Source organism: Eretmochelys imbricata, chromosome 4, assembly GCF_965152235.1.
Source record: "Eretmochelys imbricata isolate rEreImb1 chromosome 4, rEreImb1.hap1, whole genome shotgun sequence".
In the NCBI taxonomy this organism is placed as follows: domain Eukaryota; kingdom Metazoa; phylum Chordata; order Testudines; family Cheloniidae; genus Eretmochelys; species Eretmochelys imbricata.
The window spans coordinates 70,563,803-70,576,939 of record NC_135575.1 but is presented as its reverse complement, the minus strand read 5'-3'; the positions used below and the strand labels follow the sequence as shown (position 1 = coordinate 70,576,939).

The 13,137-nt window shown below is 38.6% G+C and overlaps 1 protein-coding gene across 1 annotated transcript in view; it reads right to left on the bottom strand.

The window, feature by feature from the left end:
• TLL1 (tolloid like 1) overlaps positions 1-13,137 on the bottom strand; it is a 195,552-nt gene that overhangs the window by 48,738 nt on the left and 133,677 nt on the right. Inside the window, exon 9 of the mRNA XM_077814504.1 lies at positions 6,363-6,478. Within this exon, the coding sequence (XP_077670630.1) occupies positions 6,363-6,478 (116 nt within the window). The remainder of the gene's footprint in view (positions 1-6,362; positions 6,479-13,137) is intronic.

Below are 13,137 nucleotides of genomic sequence, written 5' to 3'. Positions count from 1 at the left end.
GGCCACAGGTTGGTTCCTAGCTCACTAGCACTGCCTTAGCAATCTGGCCCACTCTATGTGAAGCTAAGTATATCTCTCTTGTAGTGGTGACATTGCTGTGAAATAACGGCTGTAAACATGTAAAGCATTAGGAGCTTAAAAATACATATTACTGTAATCCATTGCTAAGGTCAAAGTTAATACATTTTGGTTTCACTTGGAACTTATTTTTGTATCCTGAAATTAACATACTTTGTAAGGGGGATAAAGGCGAGATAAAGGTAACAATGATTCTTACAACCAGGTCAGATTTAAGAGAACGTCAGCAAAACAAGAAGATAAAGCATCACTCATTTCACGTTTAGTCTGTAAAACAGTCTCTAGAATTCATAGGCTTTCATTAGCTTTCATTTTCCTTCTTTGCTCTTATTCCTTTTTTGAATCTAGGAAGTTTGGTTCCGAACATTCAAACTAACCCTGGAAACAGCTTTGCATATGGTTAACTCTTCATGATTTCAGTGGAAGTTACACTACATGTAAATAAGGGTAAAATTGGACCTAGTGGACAATGGGGAAAGCAGCACACTTTACTTCCTTGCAACAGCGTTTTGTTGAAGAGATCAAAAGTCTTTTAAAAACAATTCCTCACTGTACGTTACCAAATATTCAATAAAAAGACTGATCCGAAGCACACTTGCACTACAACTGAAAAAGTCATTACAGACCCTGTGCGACAGACCATTTTTGCATGTGCCATGTGACTTTAATACTGAGTACTCAAATTTTAAATATGCTGCTAGAGAGGAAACATTTACTACTGAGCACTAATTTAGATTTCACACTACTACAATATATTCCCATGGCAGCCACGTACCAGCTGCATTTGTCATTTAAAACTGTCAGGGAATCTCTCTTACTCCAACTGTGATAAGAAAAAAATAACACTTTAATCTGAACAATGGACCCAAATAGTCACTTAAAGGTTTATTTTCATTGCTTCAAGGTGTAGTATATGTCCCTTTTTGAACATACAATACAGTATTTATCCACAAATCACAATCTTTCCCAGGCAACTTGATCTTGTAATAGAAGATAATTAGATATTGTAGGTAAACTAACACACAGCTTAAATATAAGTGGCTGAGAGCAATTGAATACCAAGAAAAGGAAAGAAGTTTCAAGTAAAGGAAAAAATAGTTTCTTCCTTATTTTGAATAGCTCAACTTAAAAGTTAGGCAGTATTGGGAAAAAAGTTAGACGGACACTCATTTAAAACACTGGATAAACCTCCCCAAGAAAATGAAACAATGGGATTAAACAAAATCAAGACTAAGTGCACAGGTGCACAATCTAGCCATCTTTTAACAGCTAGATTGTGCCTTTAACACAGTCCTGCATCGAGGTGGTTCAGAGCACCAGGGGAAGCATCAGAAACACTTTCCCAGAGCTCCCTGGTGTGCTACAGGGAACTTGAACTGCCATGCCCCCTTCATGAGTGCAGCAGTGCTCTGTGCAGCTGTCCAGCTTTGCTGGCTGGCAGTTTGGGATGGAGGGGGAAAACAGAGCATGCTTCTGCCTGCTCCCTATCCACTTAGGAATATTATAAGCTCTGTGGAAAGCATCTTGAAAACAGACCTGCACCCCTTTAAGTGCAACAAATCGGATCAGTCCTTACTTGATCTTTGTGTCCCTTTCCCCTTACTATATGGGACAGCCAGAATCTAGCATTAAATTACTCAATCTGCAAGCAAAGAATTAATGTTTTCAGTATAAATTTGATAAATTGGAAAACATAAAACATTTAGGTCTTATTTCATCATCTCACAAATTAATAGTTGTAGGAATTCTGGGTCATACAGTAGAACCTCAAAGTTACAAACACTTCGGGAATGGAGGTTCTTCATAACTCTGAAATGCCCATAACTCTGAACAGAAAGTTATGATTGTTTTCACAAGTTTACAAATGAATACTGACTTAATACAGCTTTGAAACTTTACTATGCAAAAGAAAAATGCTGCTTTCCCTTTGTTTTTTTAGTAGTTTACGTTTAACACAGTACTGCTGCTGCCTGATTGAGTACTTCTGGTTCCAAATGAGTTTTGTTGCTGACCTGTCAGTTCGTAACTCTGGTGTTTGTAACTCTGAGGTTCTACTGTAGTTATTTCAGAAGCTAAGATCTGTAATAATGGAATATTAATCAAATTATATGCTAGGCTTAAAACCTGAGCCGAGGGATCGGAACTGAATATTTTAAAATCAGTCACAATTGTTCCTGAATCTGCGGTACGTTTTTCTTAATTACTCTAGTAGTTAACATCTTTTTAGAGAAATGTATTAATTATTTGCATTGGAAGGTATAAAGTTTTAGGTAATATTTTATCTACTTTTTCATACTTCAGCTATCTATTTTCTATATATTGAATCGCCTTTCCATGAACTTCAAAAATAAAAGTAAATATAGTCTTAATGGAAAACTAGTTCTAACAATCTCTTTCATTAGGTCAGAGGTGGGCAAACTATGGCCCGCAGGCCACATCCGGCCCTCAGGACCCTCCTGCCCAGCCCTTGCGCTCCGGACTGGGGAGGCTAGCTCTGGCCTCTCCCCTATTGTCCCCCCTTCCCTGCAGCCATGCCGCTGCACGGGCAGCAGGGCTATGAGCTCCTGCCGCTCTAAGCGGCATGGTAAGAGCACGGCAGTGAGAGAGTTGGGTAGGGGGTTCCAGGGGGCAGTCAGGGGACAGAGAGCGGTTGGATGGGGTGGAGGTTCTGGGGTGCTCAGGGGTCGGGGAACGGGGGGGGTTGGATAGGGCGTGGGAGTCCTGGGGGGGCTGTCGGGGAGGGATGGAAAGGGGTCGGGGCAGTCAGGGGACATCAACATGAATATATTTAAGATTCCATTTTGCAACTCTGCAGAAATCCATAGAGCTGGAGACAAGGCAGAACAACAGTTCAAGGGGACAGGATGACTGAAAGTCTCCAGAGAAAGACAATCAATGAACATTTGTCAGCACAATTAAGAAATTATTGGTTACGTAAGCAAAGTCAGTCATGCCATTGCAGCCTCAAATAGAATAAAATATATCACACCTCTTACTTGCTGAGACAAGAAAGAACAAAACACATTGTGGAAACAGAGCTATTCTATATATTTCTCCAAGGATTTTTTTTAAATTGAATATTACTTTTGTAATAACTGAAGATTAGTTGTCCTATTTAAGCATCCATATAAAGGCTAAAGGAAAAATAGAGAGTAATATTACATATTCAAAGGGCCAGATCCAGAAAACATTGGTACAGGTTAGCCCCCTATGCTAACTAAATCCTCGGAGCCAGAAAGCAGGGGTTCACCCTTCAGATGGCAGTGTTTTTTACCGATACCACACTTGCAACCTCATCCCTCATAATTTCCTACCACCAATGACCTCATAGAGGGTTTGTGCTAGCATAAATCAGTGTGGATTCTGAAATGAAGATAGGGAAAAAGTAACATCCCACCAAAATTCCCACCAGACTATGCTGAAACAATATACTGTTCAGTCCAAAGAAACCAGAGCGTGAGAAGCCAGGAAGTTTGGAGTTAAGACTTCTCAGTCCATCATTAGATCACACCTTATTTTAAAGGCAAATGAGTATGCATGCAAAATCCCAAAACAGATGGCACTTAACATTATTGTAAGTTTATTTCAGTGTTTAAAAGCAAAGGAAGTAAAATACAAACACAATTATGTCTCAATTGTTCCTTCATAGGGAATGCAAGGAATAAGAGACTGATATTCTACCATCATCCATAGATTTTTCATGAAATGGACCTAAATATCTGTTTCTGAGGCATTGAGTTGTGTACGTCAATTAATTCTTAGACCCTGATTCTGCCAACCCTTGCTCACATTAAGTACCTTACTCTATAAGTATTCCCATTTATTTCAAGTGTTCTGGGCCAAGGTGTTCGAAGCACCGCAGGCCGACAGAGGTACTCTGGAAAACGAGACCCAGACGCAGCTAAGCAGTGAGTTGTTGGCTTTATTGAAGGTTAGTGACACACCCGCAACGGGGACTCCAAGCGTTGGTGTCACGGCGGCGGAGAACCCAGCACACCGGAGCTTTGCCTGGGACGGAGTCCGGTGAAAGAGTGACCAACGAGCCATAATAAGCAATACACACAAACAGCTCATGAATATAGAATTAGGTACTTCCCTGAAGGGGCTTTCCACGAACTGGCAAAGGGCCATACAGGGCAGACAGAACTGGCCTAAGGCCGGTTATAGCTGGTTATCCATGTCCTACAGTGACCGGGTGGCCTTGAGAAAGCGGAAGTTCCCCAGCTAGGCCGTAACAAAGTCTTCCACAGTCCCTTACATCAAGTAAGGTACAACAGAGTGAAATGAGGCAGAAATGAATCCTTTGATTTTAATACATGGAACACTTACACAAAATGTGTATATTCATTCATATATCTCAGCTGCTACAGAAATCAATGGATATTGTTTCAGAGCCTCAGGGTGGAGTTGAGACTGATAAATAGTATATGTCATATCAAAGTATATTTAGGGAATCATTCTCTGTTCTTCATCTGTTTTTTGTCTTCTTACACTGTAAGATCTCCAGGACAGGGGCTCTCTCTTACTATGAGTTTGTACAATGTCTAGCATAATGGGCCCCAAGCCTTAGGGCACCACAACAACATTATAAATATATTATAATAAACCTACGGTCCTTAGATCCATTCATATGAAATTGCATATGTGCTAGAAATCCTCAGGAAGAACCACTTTCTAAGTTAAACAAAACAGCGACAATTAAACCCTAAAACTTTATATATTTATTTATTTTACTGGAGAAAAGAAAATAACGTTGGACATTACATTTTTGTGACAGTAGCATTAACTGTGTTGCAGTGCAGGTAGTGGGGATGTAAAAATTATCCCTCCAGATGTATTTGCTTTCTTCATGCAAACCTTTTCCTATTCAGCCGTTTCTATTTGCCACTCCCTACCAGCCTGCAGTGCCACCATCAGCCTCCAAGCATTTGAGGCTGCTTATTTTTCATCCTGTTTCATGTGCCTGCCAACAGCAGGACTAACACATTCCAAAAGGCTTTGCTTTTATTCATAACAATGGCAACAGCTCTCACAGCCCTCTGGGATCTATCAGTGCATCAGAAAACAAACATGTTCCTTAGGCTGCAGAGCCACAGACCTTGAGAGAACTAAGAATATAATAATTTTGTTTTGAGAGAAGGAAGCCTAGTACTGAGTGGGAGAGCACAGCATGGTCTGAATGCAATATCTGGTGGAATATGGTGGCTTTTGGGGTTTTGGGGGTTTCTGACTCTAGTATGAAGGGTGCTTCTTGGTTCTTATAACTCTCTCTTCAAAACTGTATCAGTTTCTTAATATTGCCCTCCTAATACCTTTTCCATCTCTTTAAAATGTACTTGTGTATTTCTTTCTGCACATTTTGTCTGTGGGAAAACTCTCCCTTCATCCCACTGAATCTGTTTACTTGGAGGGAGGTCAATATCCTAGTAAATAAATGAGAACAAAATATGGTAAAAGCTGGAATGCCCTAGAAAAGACGAGCAGGCTTGTGCCTTCAATATCACAGAACCTTTGTGAAAGGAAGCCTCATTTCCTTCCCCTACTTAGTACCAGCCCAATAATTTTCTCGGTCCATTTTTTTCTAAAATTTACACCCAGGCTGAGAACTTGGACTCTGCTTCAGCCTCATGCAAACTTTCACAATGAAACTTAAGCTCCCAAAATCAAGGTATACAAATTCTCCACTAGAACAACACCAGAGAAAGCTTACAAGGATACTTTTAAAACTCTTGTAGTTTCTTCTTACTTTCTATTGTATTATATTCAATTTACAAATATAAGCCCACCGACTGCATTAAAAGTGCTGGTATTGGGTAGGCCGCACAGTCAGTCTAGGTTTTCCCATGCTGTACAACCAGTGTGCCTCAGCCCCATCCTGGAAGGATCATCCACGCAGATGAGAAGGTATTTGAAACTCCATGCCCATTAAACCCATCTGCCTCTAGGCTGAAGCTGTCAATGGGGGCACAAGTTTTGATGGGTTTTTGTGATATGAACATCTACCTACTAAGAAGTGGACTAAAGCCATGAACTTATTTCACTTAAACAATCATCAGATGGCAACAACTTTGAGCATCTAATAACATGGGCCAAAGTCAAATCAATTGCCTACAGTTCAAAATCTGTAACATATTCGCTCAAGGGATTGAATCAGTTCCTGATATTACGCAAACTTTTGAAAAAAGTAAAAAGAAAGGCTAAATAATCAGGGAAGAGTATCTTTTAGAAAAGGAATGCTTGTATTTATTTTAAGGGACAGAGGTGGTGAAATAATGGTTAAGTACCTTCTCCCCTGGGGTAACAGAGATTCGCCATATACAGTGTGTGTAGGAAGGATAACCATTTGGAAATCCTGGCGAGGAAAAGTTGCCTGTAGATTCTTGCAGTGTTTCTCCACATGCTGTAAAGGAACAGAACATGGTAAAAAGAGAGAAATTCATGTGTCTTATAAATATAAGGCACACAGGAAGAAGTGTCTCCTTTACAATATTTATTTAGAATTGATTTGATTCAGTACAGAGGCAGAATGAAAAGTAGTCTAGTGATGTTATGATTTAGTCAAAAGCAATGATTTAAACCAGTCTGCTATGCATTTTGGTTTTATACACCATTTTTTCTTTCCATGAACCCTTTCACTTATGCGCTGTGCAACTGACAAAACCAAAATTGCAAGAGTCTTAAAAAATGTTATGGCTGACAATCACATGGCAAAATTATTTGCCTTTATTTTGCCTTTATTTTGGTACAACTTTCTGAATTTACATGCAGTATCCACACCCATACCAACATTATCTAAGAAGAACTAAAAGAAAAACACAGTGCTTAAGTGATTGACATATGAGAAATTAATCAGCGGTTTCATTTAATAATTTATATTGTCCGGCATTAAGGCTAAATATGAACTGATGTCATTCATTCATATTAGAACAGAAAACCTAAATCCTAATTTCAACAAAATCTCTTGCACAAAAATGATTTGTGGAGGTACAGTAATAATAAAGAGAAACAAATGTAAAGACCCATAATACCAAAAGCTTTGATATTCTATATTACAAAAGCCTTTATCTTACCTGTCAATCATGCTGCTAGCTGCTGGGTTACTGATTAATAATTCTTTCTCCCCACTGAGCTATATCATCACAAGCTGCTGCCATTCTCTACCATTAAAGCTGATTCAAGTAGGATTCCTACAGTCAGTCATCTTTGTGACCTTCAATCAACAAGTTGTTTCACCTACTGATTTTGTAGGTGTGATCGGAGAGATGTGAACTTGAGAATATTACCCCGTGACTGACAGTGTAATCAGATCTGCAATACTTTTAAATTACAGGGCTATAGCTGCCAGCAGGTGAACCACTGTATCATCAAAATCTCAATGAATTATAAATGATCTGGAAAAACCTTTAGATAAGAGGGTACAAAGGAGACTCTATTTTATAGACAGACAATGCAGCTATAAAGTTAGATGCTGCCTTGTTAAAATGTGTCCAAGATGTAATCTGATAACTGCATTGTAACAGCAGGTTTAAACTCCATTCAAAGTAGTAAGCATGACTTCTGAACATTTAATAGTGATTGTGATAAAGGTGGGGGGAGGAAAGGACTCTCATTCCTTAAAAAATCTTCAAGGTCAAAGTGGCATAATATTGTGTCCTTTAGGAAGCAAATAGAGAAAAATCTCTTACTGCTTTTATTTTAAAAATATGTTTCTCTCTTTTTAAAAAAATTTACAATTATGTAAAATTACATACACAGAAAAGCTACTTAAATATTAAATAATTACTTCTGTACAAGTCCTTTTTAGAGAAAATTCTCTACCATAATTAACAAGAGTTTACTTTAACGCAGCATAAGTGAAAGTTCAGATAAATTGCAGAGAACTGTACTGGATTTCCCTAGTGCTGACTGATATGAAACCAAAACTTTGCCTACAGGGTTTAAAAGAAGCCTCAGGACACAATAATATTGCTTCAAACGCAACGAAGCAGAACCAGAGTGGTTCTGCCCATGAGATCTGTGTGGAATTCAGGAAATCCACTGGATCCAAAGGTACTGCACACTATCTTCAGAAGCCCTGCTCGTGCTCCTCCACCACTTTCACCTCCCCACCAGTGTGGTTTCGATGGGATTACACTGCCAAGGCTTCTCCTTTTAGTTGCTTCATCTTGAACCTCTCTTGAAGAGAGGAAGTGGTGTTCTTACATGTCATGGAGAGGATGTATGTAACGCAGATCGGGCTGCCTTTCATATCAATCTACCTAGGTAGGTATATGGCCCCCATCACCATAGGAGCTAAACTTCTTTTCAGCAGATCACCCATGAGGCCCGTGGGAGGATAACATATATACTACATCTCCCACCCATTCCCCCAACAACCATACACTCCTCAAACTTCTCTCACCAGCTGCGAACCCTAATCCTGTTAAGAGCTCCCTTGGTAGGATGGAGCTACAGGGGTCTCCTCCTCTTTCACACGTACAAGAGATCAGTATGGAAGAATCCAGGCCTTTGCTTAAAAATAACCTTTCATGGTAAATTACCAAACCATGTATTATTTACCCGAGAGACACAAACAACTATCTTCAAATAACAATGCATTTCCCAGAGACCCTGAACTGCTGTAGTCTCCCCTGCTTCATTCCTATACATTTAGGGTGTCTGTTGTTAACCTACAATATAGTTATCATTCCAATAATAACTACATAACAAGTTTATTGTAACTAAAAATACCTAAGCAATACATTTAACTAATACAGTAACATATAAATATTTCATTATCATTACAGTCCATACATCGAGGCTGAGTTACTAACAATATTGCAACTTGTAAGGGGTGTTTGTTTACACACAACCTTAACTCTGAACCACAAAACATAATTTAAAAAATCATTCAATAATTCAGTATATATCTATAGATAGATGTATACACATTACCATGTAACATATATAAGATGACTGAAGTGCATAAGGTATATAATGGAAGGCAGTTACGAACTCCACAGTGTATCAAAAATAGAGGGGGACACTGAAGTAACATAGGGAATCATCAGAGTCTAGCAGCCCAGTAAAGCACACAGAGCTAAGATATGGAGATTTACTCTATTCAGATCCTTAAATTACATTGTTATAAAAATCAACCTCATCCAGTTAAACACAACAGCTCCTAAAATTTCATTTAAAGAATTTCAGCATCTACCTGGCTGAGCTATGAAATAGGTTTGGTTTTTTCTAAACCACCTCTCTGAAAAGAGCTAATAGTAAAATTTCAGATCCCAGATTTGGTGGTTGATTCTCCAGTGTGGTGAAGTCACTTCAGCTGAATGTAAATGGATCAAAGTGATCTCAAAGTGGCTCAAGTTTGCTCCTGAAGAATTTCTCCTGTAGCTTTAAATTACACCCAGGCCAGGTGCCTGACAATCACGGAGTCCCATAACGGGACAAACCAAAAACTCCAAAACTTTAGATAGAGTGAGGGGAGAGTTTAAAATCAGATCTTTTCTAATAAAATTTTATATAATTGATGTTTTAAAATACTCTCCTGTGTCATAATATTTGACAATATTTACTGTTTAAGTTAAACATCCCTTGTCAGCCAAGAAAAAAAGATTGTAGATTAACCTCTTCTACTTGTTAATCAAAGTCATGTATTCATGTGATTTGATCATTTTGCTTTACTTTATTCTGAAAGCTGAATTAGTTTAATGATTTATTTGTTAATTTGCTATTGTAACATGAACAAATTGAGCCCCAAGTAGAACAAAGTGGCCAACGGCAACTTTCATCTCTAAAGACAATGTTCACTCAGATTAAACTAGAATAGGATGACATACTCCATATTAAAAATAAGAGCAGATAGAATCTACTCCATATGTCACACAAATCAGACACAGCCTTTGAGTCCCTGGACAGTTGCCAATGCTGCTTTTGACTGGGCAATATTTGGGCACCCCCCTTGTTTAAAAGCACATTTCTTTTCAATGGTTCAGTGGTTCTTGAAGCAGTTAGTTAAAATTCCATCACAAGAGAATTCAGAAGGTTTCTTTCCATAATTGGACTGCTAACAATTACATTATTTGTGATTAGGCTTATGAAATGCTTCACTATAAACTATTTCACTGACCATTGCAGTCCATGAGTAATGGGCTCCACTATTAAAAAGAAATGTGACCATATGATACAATTAAATGTATGGTGACTTATTTATATTTCCTAAGAGCCAATTTTGGTATTTTTCATGCCAGAATAAACTAATTACTACCTCTATGTTACACACCTTTGTTTTTAGAAAGATCACTTTTACTCCTTTATGAAAGGTTAACATAGCTGGTATTTCCTCTATTCCCTGGCTTCTCTAAATGTTATGCCCTATTTCAATTTTATTAGGTTAGGCATGTAGTAGAAACAAAACTGCAGTCCTTCCAGTATGGAATGGCAATCTGTTTATTTTACAGCTCAAGTAGTTTGCACTTCTAACACCCCTTATAGAAACCAAGGGAGTTCTGTGGGGGGGGGGGGGGCGGGGGGGTGAGAAGAGGGGAATTATTTCTGCCTCTTCCTTATGAAGATCAGCAATTTTTACAGATAGCAAACAGATAAAAGGATATGGAAACGGTCATGTGTGTCACACCATACACACATACAAAGCAGTGAAATTTGTCAACATTTCATTAACTATATAGCATGGGTTAGCAAAACCCCAGCATGTCTGCAAAATTTTGCTGACCTGATCTGCTCCCTCCCTGATTAAGAGTCAAACTGAAATTTGAAAGTTACAAGGCCGCAAATACGTGAAGCATATCACCACAATAAAAGATGCCTTTAAAATACTTGCAACAGATAAATACTATATCTTTAAACTAAAACAACCAAACCATAATCAGTATTTGCTACATACAAGTGTTTGAGATGCTGCAGTATCTTCTTTTACAGTTATGGGGGAAATACTAAAAAGAGTCTCAGTACCACTGTATGGTAAATGTGTGTAAATGATAACTGATTTAATGGTGACTCTGCTCTGATTTAATGGTGGCTTACTTGTATAAAAATGTTAAGGAAGTATTTTAGTTTCCTGCACTGAAGCTGGACTGGAGAATAGTATTGGTGCTGTACATATGTATTTCAGGTTGCAAAACCAAAAGCTCAAAAATTGGGAAATGCCTAAATTAATTCAAGTGCATGCATTATGATACAGCCTTTAATTACATGATCACATAATATTTTTTCCACAGGACCACTGCCTCATTCAGTTCGTAAGATGGACTGTTTTTACTGAACGGGTAGCTATTCAATATTTTTTTTTATCCTTCTATCCTTTTATCATTCTGTGTGTGGCCCCCGTGGACTTATTTGGCACACACCGTTTAAACAATGCACTGAATACAGAATTATTCGTTTCCTTGTGGGTTTTTCTATGGCATTTATCATCACAGTATATGAGTTGTTCAAACAGTAATGAATTTATCTTTACAACACCCCTGTGAGGTAAAGTGGTATTAAGTATCACCAGTTTATGGGTGTGAATATGAAGCACATGAAATTAAGGCTACAATTGTCAAGCATCCACTAATTTTGGGCTGCAAACCTGATATGCCTACGGCACGATTTTTCTGAGTACTTAACATTTTATATGTTCAAAACACAGCTCCTATTGACACCAGTTGCAGCTGTGAGTGCTCAGCACTTTTGCAAATCAGACTCCAGGTGTCTCAAGTTGGGCATGAAGAAAATAAGGAGTATAGAATTAGTGGCCAACTATTTTTGACCAAACTGGGAGGTCTGGGCCAGGCCCCAGGAACAGCAGGGTCTTCCTCAGCAACAGCAGGAATGGGAAAGGGAGAAGTTGCGGCCCGCTCCCCCTCCCAAGCCTCAGAAGCCTCTCTTCCCCCTCCCTGGACCAATTATACAGTGTACAAGAAGCAAAGCTGGACTTTCCAGGGATTAAATCTAGGAACAGCAGAGACCGCTTCAGCAGCAGCAGGACAGGAAAGAAACTGGACCTCCCCCTCAAGAACTTCACAGTCCCAGTACACCAATGATGTGATGAGACTGCTTTTCATAATTTAAACTCTGGTTGTTTGGCAAAACTTCTCTCCTCCTGCCTCTTTCCTTCCTAAACTCTCTACTGCCAGCCTTGCTCCACCTGCTCCTCTCCATATTTACCCCCTCCTTCCTTTCCCCCTTTTTTCCTACTCATCTCTCTTTTGCTTTGTACCTATCAATGTCCATCTTCTCCTTCATTTATTTTTCCTACTCCTTTTTTTTCTTAATCATATATGTGTAAAATTTCAAAGACTCAGAGTCTGCACACCTGAGCCAAAATGCTGGAAGAGTATTTTCTGTTTACTTAATATTAAGAAGTAACCGTGCCAAATCAGTAGCTGTTTTCTCCTGGACACAGGTCACAAAAACCACAATCCAAACTAAAAAGTACAAACGATCAAACTCCTATCTTTTAAATCTTATAGTCCTGGCACCTTCACACCTGGTGAAAACAGGACATATCATTTTATCACCCAGTCTCTCCAAAGTTGAAATATGTCTCTCATCCTGTAAACACTTTCTAGGGTAATGACACTAACTAAACACCAGTGAGGCTGTTTTCCCACAGGCTAGAGAAGCTGGAGAAACAGGAATATTCACCCAGCAACTCTTCAGGTGCTTTATTCTAAATAACCCTCAGTACAGAGTACTGATCATGGTCAGGATTCCACACAAGTATTTGTAATCCCTCAGAAGCAATAGATGGCTTCCTGGATAGCCTCTGTTTATAGGACTAATTGGAGATTTGGAAGTGCAAATATCAGGATGAATACAGTCAAGTACATAAGAATTCCTTTAAAAAGCTCCAAGTTGAATATATTCCATAAAAATCATGTCATTCAAATGATTATCTTCTGTGTCTATGTTTTATTTTATTAAAATTAATGTAATTAAAACATAGAAGTAGAAAACTATGCAAATATTCACACTATTAATAACACTGTTGTTCTACCACAAGCAAACATTGTGATTAGCATTTTCCAACCCATACAGGTAATATAGCATAGCTATAAAATACAA